This window comes from Corvus brachyrhynchos, unplaced genomic scaffold (assembly GCF_000691975.1).
Source record: "Corvus brachyrhynchos isolate BGI_N302 unplaced genomic scaffold, ASM69197v1 scaffold133, whole genome shotgun sequence".
NCBI classification, from domain to species: domain Eukaryota; kingdom Metazoa; phylum Chordata; class Aves; order Passeriformes; family Corvidae; genus Corvus; species Corvus brachyrhynchos.
Genome location: NW_008237249.1, coordinates 852,587 through 859,603, shown reverse-complemented (window position 1 = coordinate 859,603; position 7,017 = coordinate 852,587). Strand labels below are relative to the sequence as shown.

Here is a 7,017-nt window from a genome sequence, read left to right as displayed (position 1 = left end):
TAACAAAGAGCTGTTTATTAAAGCCAGCGACGCGCCAGCATCTATTTGCTTTTGCCTGCCTTCCTCTGGGCTCGGGGTATCCCAGAGCTGCCAGCAAAGCCCGGCTCATCCCCCCGCGGCACGGGACCCCCGAAACTGCTCCCGGGAAGCAGAGGACACCGAGCGCGTCGCTCGGGCTGCTGTGTTTGTCCTCCCTCAACCCTCAGCAGCTCTTTGGAAACGGGAATCATTCCTCAGTGCGGTTATGGAAAGGGGGAAGAAACGCCTTGGACCAGGTGGGGCAGAGCCCACCAGCTCCGCTCGCTTTCCCGGAATTCCATCGCCCCCAGCCCAGTCCCTGTGTGCTCTCTCCTCACTGCGCTCCCCGGATTTCGGAACTCTGGAGCTGGCTTTGCTCTTTTTCCTCGGCTTCAAGTCAATTCCACAGGAATCTCATAATAACGGTGCCCGTCTCCGGCATGAGTCAGTCCCGTGGGAGCGATCGGTTTGCAGGCAGGAGTCCCACCAGCGTTCCTGGCCCCGGCAGAGCTCACAAGACAGCTGTTTTCCTCTTCTTTTGTCATGTGGAAGCGGGACAGGGCTGGAGCTCCAGCAGGATGAAACATGAGTTATAGCATCTCTCCCACAAAGCCATCCCAGCCCTGCCTGCAGCGCAGGCCTAGGTGGAAAAAACTCCTGGATCGGGGGAAGTGGGGGGGGGAACACAAAGTCAGGGTGCTCAGGGGGCAGCGGATGCTGCGGAGCTCCCGTGCCATGGGCAGCAGGTTGGCTCCTGGGCGGAGTGGCAGCACAGGGAGGTCCCCAGCGCTGTCCCCATCGCCGCCCCCATCCCTGTTCCCGCAGAGCTGCCTCAGCAGGCAGCAGCTCCTGGCTGCCATCCGGCAGATGCAGCAGCTGCTGAAGGGGCAGGAGACGCGCTTCTCCGAGGGGCTGCGCGCCGTGAGGAGCCGCCTCAGCACCATCCACGCCTCCCTGGCCAAGGCCGCGCCGGAGCCGCCCGCCGGTGAGTCCTTGGGACAATATTCCAGGGAAATAACAGGTCAAGGGTGGCTTGGAAGCATCGGGCCCGCTCCAAACTCATCCCCCTCCCACGGTCTCGCAGCCTCCTGTCCTGCCCTCCAAGCCCCTGCGGATGGGAGGAAGTTCGGCAGCAAATATTTGGTGGATCACGAGGTTCACTTCGCCTGCGATCCAGGCTTCCAGCTCCTGGGCTCCAGCACACGGATGTGCCAGGCCAACGGCAGCTGGACAGGCCAGGAGCCCCACTGTGCAGGTACTGCTCATTCCCTGCCCTGGAATGTCCTTTGGAAAAGTGGATTTCTTGAAACACGGGGGGATATTGGGGTGCTCCAAGCGGGGAGGGATCGCAGCTGTCCCCCAAAGTTCTAGGGATGCTGCAGCTCCCACGGCTTTGGGATGACCCCGAGTACCAGCCAGCCAACATCCCAGGGATGCTGCAGCTCCCGTGCGTTGGGATTTCTCAGTCTTAAGGAAAACGGGAGTTGCAGCTGCAGCAGCTCAGCAGGAGAGATGAGGGGAAACGCTGTCCTGGCTATGACGTGCCATAGGGTACCAAAGCATCGCGGCGCGCGCAGCATTCCCGAGGCTTGCTTCCCGAAAGGAGGTAACATGGAACGTGGCTGCTTTTCCCGCAGAGATCAGCCACTGCTCGAGCAGCCCCTGCCAGAACGGCGGGACGTGCCTGGAGGGGCTCAGCCACTTCAAATGCCTCTGTCCCCCGCAGTGGACCGGGACCACCTGCCAGTACCAGGCTCAGACCGGTGCGTGACCCTTACTGGGGGATAAATGGGAATACTTCATCCCCAGCTCATCCCAGCTCCCCATCCCGCCGTTTCCCCGCAGCTCCTCCCACGTGGAGCGTGACGGACGACCCGGCGTTCAGCCGGCAGCCCCGCTGTGCCCAGATCGCCCAGACCCAGCAGTGCAGCTGCGATCCCGGCTTCCACATGAGCGGCACGGCTTCCAACGGGATCTGCCAGGGTGAGCCGGGATAGGGAGGGATGCGCGGCTGGCTCGGTGCCTGTTCCCCACACGGAGTCACCGAGTCACATGGGAAGGGACCACAGGGGCTCAGCCCCACCATCCCAGAGCACGCGGCACGGGACTGTGTCCAGCTGGCTCTGGAATACCTCCAGCGAGGGAGACTCAGTCCTCAGGGCCATCGGCCGCTCCTCCGAACTCCCTCAGGGGGCTCCAAAGCCTTCACCCCATGGATGGATGAGCTCAAACTGGGCCCAGTGTCGCCCTCTGCGGGACGCCGCTGGTGACAGCCCTGCCTGGAATCTGCCATCGGCCCGTTCCCAACCCTCCTGACGGCCCGCTCCTCCAGCCCGCGCTCGCTCCTGGGTTTTCCTGGAGGCTGGAGTGAGATGCTGGTGAATCCCTGTCTCCGCAGACCTCAACGAGTGCGAGGTGTACCAGCAGGAAGGGGGACCCCGGCTCTGCGCCCATGCCTGTGTCAACATTCCCGGCTCCTTCCGCTGCTCCTGCCCCGCCGGATACGTCCTGCTGGGCGACGGCAAGAGCTGCGAAGGTGAGGGGGCTGGAATCCACTGGTTCCCAAGTGCTTTGTCATTTTCCCCCCCTTTTTTCTCCATTTCCAAGGGAGAGTTTGCTGTGGAGGGGAGGGGGATGATGGAGCGATGCTTTGCGGGATGGCAGTGGATGGAGGATGTTTGGATTGGCGGGAGCTCTGGCTGGATGCGGAGCTGGATGGGGACATGAATCCCAGGATTGTGCTGGGGAAGGGAAGGGAAGGGAAAACTCCAGAGTGCTTCAAAAACATCACTAAAAATTAGAAGAAAATGCTGGAAGCATGGCTGCTCCTCTCCCTTCCCTCTCTTCTCCTTCTCCTTCTCCTTCTCCTTCTCCTTCTCCTTCTCCTTCTCCTTCTCCTTCTTCCCCTTCCTCTTCCCCTTCCCCTTCTTCTTCTCCTCTCCCTTTCCGTCTCCCTCTTCCCTCTCCTTTCCCTCTCTGGATGATGGAGCGACACTTTGGGTCTGCACATCCCTGAAGATGACCCTGCTATGGCTGTGGGGATGTTCCTGGAGCAGAGAATTCCCGGGAAGAACCAGAAGTAATGTTAAACCCCCAGGATTCCAGGATCAGCTCAGAGGGTGGCAGCATCTCCCCCAGTCCCAAAGGAATTGGGGTGCAAGTGGAAGGCAGCGGGTGGGAATGGTGGGAGGCCACAACTGCTGGAAGCCTCCTGAAAAACAGGGAATTTTTTGTGCCCCAAGTGTTGATGGCTGCAGTTCAGGGTGAGAAAAATCCCACTTTCCCCTTTGCTCCCTGATTTTCCTGTGTTCCATGGCATCTCGCTAATGCTCCCAGCAAATCCTCTGCATTCCAGCTTCTGCCAGGTGTCCCACGGGGGTTCAGTAAATAAAAAGGGATGGTGTTTCCAAACAACCGAGCAGAAAGTTTGGAAGAGCAGCTGCCTTCCTGCTGGGAAAGGGCTGCTGTTAACCCATGCTGGCCCAGGGCAGAGCTTGGGGAGAGGAGCTGGAATTCTGGGATGCTCCCATATTTTTTGGATTGCGTTTGACCCGTTTTAAGGTGGTTTTGCCTATTTTCTGATGGCAAGCTGAGCTCAGTTGGAGATTTCCAGGCCCTGACTGCACTTCCCTCCCCTGTTTTCCAGATATTGATGAGTGTTCCTTATCCCAGGATAACTGCACGAGCGGGAGCACCTGCATCAACACTGGTGGGGGATTCCAGTGTGTCACGCCCCAGTGTCCCCCGGCCGCCGGCAACGTCTCCTACGTCAAAACCTCCCCCTTGTAAGTGCGGGGCACAAAATCCATGGATCCAACGCCAGTGAGGGGCACGGATGCCGCATTCCCAAAAATCTCCCGTTGCTCTTCCTTTCGCAGCCAGTGCGAGCGCAACCCGTGCCCCATGGAGAGCCGCTCGTGCCACCAGGCTCCCAAAACCATCTCCTTCCACTACCTCCCGCTTCCCTCCAAGCTCCAGACTCCGGCGCCGCTGTTCCGCATCGGCCCGTCCCGCGCGCGCGCGGGCCCCGCCAGCCTCCGCTTTGGCATCGCGGGCGGGAACAACCGCGGGCACTTTGTGGTGCAGCGCTCGGACCGGCACACCGGGGAGCTGATCCTGGTGCAGAGCCTGCAGGGGCCCCGCACCATCCACGTGGACGTGGATATGGCCGAGTACCTGGACCGCGTGTTCCAGGCCAAGCACCTGTCCAAAATCACCATCTTCGTCTCGCCCTACGCGTTCTAGGGGTGCCTCCTGCTCCCTGCTCAGCATCCCGCGGCTCCTGGGCAGCCCCAGGCCGGAGCTGCTCCGCAGCCAGCCCGCCTCCCCTGTCCCCAGGTTCTTCTTCCCGTGTGGATTTACACCTGCCGAGGTAGATTTACACCACCCAGTGAGGTGGAACGGCAGCGGGAAGCCCCGTGCTCACCCCTAGCTCCAGAGGGACGATGTCCTACCACAGCGGATGGAAACCACAGCCCCGATTCCCCTTGAATTCCCGTTTTTCCCTTTTGGAAGCAGTGAAGCCGAGCGTGCAGGAGGAGGGAGGCTCATGGCCTTCCCTGCGCTCCTCCCTTGCTTGCCCGGAGTCCTGCTCCCTAAAAACACACTTCCACTTCCCTTTGGATGCTGAGAATCCCCCAGCAGCCTGTGGGGATTGAGGTCTGGTGCTTTAATTCCTTGGGATTGATCAGGGCTGGAAAACTCCATGAACATCCCCCTGGGTGCCCTCCTTGGCAAGCAGGGCAAAGGAGGAATCCCAGGGCTATCCCTGCTCCTTAAACCTCCCAAAGGGGGATCCCCCATGGATCCTCCTCGCAACGGAGCTTCAGCTGCATGTGGAGGTGGGAATATTCCCTGCTCCATCAGTCAGAGCCTCCATCCCAGCGTAGGAATGCTGGGAAGAGCTGGGATTCAGCTTTTCCCAGGGGGATGCACCCTCCTGCTTGTGCATGTTCTGCTGGATTTAGTACAATTAAAGGATGACGTAAAGGATGTCACCGGAGTGAAGCACCTATGTGGGGATGTGGGGAATGCTCATCTGGAGCAGTGCAAGGGGAATTGGGATCTGGGAGGGGCAGAACCTGTTATCCATGGTTCTATTTTCTGCTTTATGTTGTTTGGGAGGGGGCTCATTCCCACTGGAGCATCCTCATCCCTGAGCATTCTCAGCCTGGAGCATCCTTTCCCCCAGGAATCCTCATCCCTGAGCATCCTTTCCCCTGGGAATCCTCACCCCCTGGCATCCTGCTGAGCTGCACCCACTAAAGCCATTCCCACTCCTTGCCCAAGGGAAAGAGACTTCCCAAGATGGATCTGTCTCCTCTGGGGGATCGAGCCCCTGGATTTTTGGGGGGTATGGGAGCTTGGGAAGGGGTTGGATCTCTCTGGCAGAACAAGGAGGGACATTCAGGGCTGCTGTCGGCGGATGGAGGATGTTTGGATTGGCGGCAGCTCCGGCTGGACACGGAGCCGGGCAGGGAAATGTATCCCAGGGCTGTGCTGGGGGAGGGAAGGGAAAACTCCAGAGTGCTTCAAAAATACCCCTAAAAATGAGAAGAAAATGTTTTTCTGGAAGCATGGCTGCTCCTCTCCTTCTTCTCTCCCTCTCCTCCCTCTCCCTTCTCCCGTTCCTTGGCACTTCCCAGCCTGGCTCCTCCAACAGGCCATGACCCAGTTTTGGGATGATAACAAAATCTGGGAGCCGAAAAGCAGGAATCTGGGAGAGGACAAGCTCCTGACAGGGCAGAATAGTTTCCATCTGCTGCTTTCTCCGGATAACACAGCTGGAGACGGGCGCCTGGACCGCGCTCCGGAGGCTTTTCCTTGCGGCACGATCCCAAACTGACAACACTTTCCTAATTCCCGAGGCCAGGGTGAGCTGGTTTCTCCCTTCCAGCCCTGGAAAAGTTTAAGTTCGGCTCTTTGCCTTTCTCAACCTCTGGCTGCCATTCCAGTTGACTAAAGGAGACTTTTTCCCTTCCCAGAGCGGCCGCTCCGGCATCTTTCAGACTTCCCGAGGCTGGAATTTGCAGACAGAGGCTCCTCTGGTCTTGAAACACAATTTTTATTTGGGATAATAATATTTGGGTGCTTAAAAAATAGCTGGAATGCTTCTGCTTCTGTTTGGTGGGCACAGCTGGCCCCAGATGTGCTGTACCAAAATCCCCATTTCTCACCCCTGAACATTTAACCAAAAATTTAGCATTCGTCCTTTTATTCCAGACTTGGAATTCTTTTTTTCCTTGCCTATGGCCTGGGGAGATGATGCTGAGTCCTGTGGGCATCAACTCCAGGGCTCCATCTGTGCTGATGGGGCTAATTAGTCCTAATTAGCCGCAGTGATGCTCCCCATTCACCACCACCCCGTCCCTGGAGCTTATTCAGTCCCGGAGCTGTAGGAATGCTGTTTTCCAGCCTTTTCTTTGGATTTACCTCATTTCCCTGAGGGTCCGGACCTTTGGTCCTGCTTGCCCTGCTCAGGTGTGTGAAGCCCAAGGGAGGTGGTTCTTCCTTTAAGGATCTGAGGCTCCTCCCACTGGGCATCCCATGGGAAGGCATGCGAGTGTTCGGCCTTGTTTTTATGAATTTTATTCTTTCCTTGGATTGCTAGCACTGGAAAAAGCTGAGCCTCGTGTCCTGAAAAGCCCTGTGAGGCAGGGAGGCAGCCTGGAAAAGGAGAAAATGTAACTTTTCCCGGGAACGTTTAATTAAACGTCATTGAGGCGACTCCCGACAGACGCGTCCTCCCTTCGCCCACCACATTTTTATTACATGACTGTCTTTGAACCACTTTATCCCGGTTTTTGTCACGCCCTGACCCCGACAGCGACTCCAGGAACCGCTTTTGTCCCGCCCCGGGGACACAAACTCTCGCTTTAATTACGAGCGTCACTAATTAATGGCGCAAGGGCCGGTTCCCCTCACACACAACCCCCCGCCGCCAGGGGGCGCTGCCCACAGTGCGTGAGGTGTGGGGGGGCGGCCATGACGCAGTGGCGG

The 7,017-nt window shown here is 58.4% G+C and overlaps 1 protein-coding gene across 1 annotated transcript; it reads left to right on the top strand.

The window, feature by feature from the left end:
• Positions 1 to 6: 6 nt before the first annotated feature.
• CD93 (CD93 molecule) lies at positions 7 to 4,350 on the top strand. Its single transcript, XM_017730452.1, has 7 exons — positions 7 to 1,003; positions 1,103 to 1,273; positions 1,656 to 1,781; positions 1,864 to 2,001; positions 2,417 to 2,554; positions 3,665 to 3,803; positions 3,897 to 4,350. The coding sequence occupies exons 1-7, from the start codon at positions 604 to 606 to the stop codon at positions 4,261 to 4,263; spliced, it is 1,479 nt and encodes a 492-aa protein (XP_017585941.1). The 5' UTR covers positions 7 to 603; the 3' UTR covers positions 4,264 to 4,350.
• Positions 4,351 to 7,017: the final 2,667 nt, after the last annotated feature.

Excerpts from the sequence above, each read along its gene's own strand:
- CD93 (XM_017730452.1), top strand. The coding sequence starts at position 604 with ATGAGTTATAGCATCTCTCCCACAAAGCCATCCCAGCCCTGCCTGCAG. Across the intron at positions 1,274-1,655 it reads CCAGGAGCCCCACTGTGCAG|AGATCAGCCACTGCTCGAGC; the intron begins GTACTGCTCATT and ends CTTTTCCCGCAG. Across the intron at positions 2,002-2,416 it reads TTCCAACGGGATCTGCCAGG|ACCTCAACGAGTGCGAGGTG; the intron begins GTGAGCCGGGAT and ends CTGTCTCCGCAG.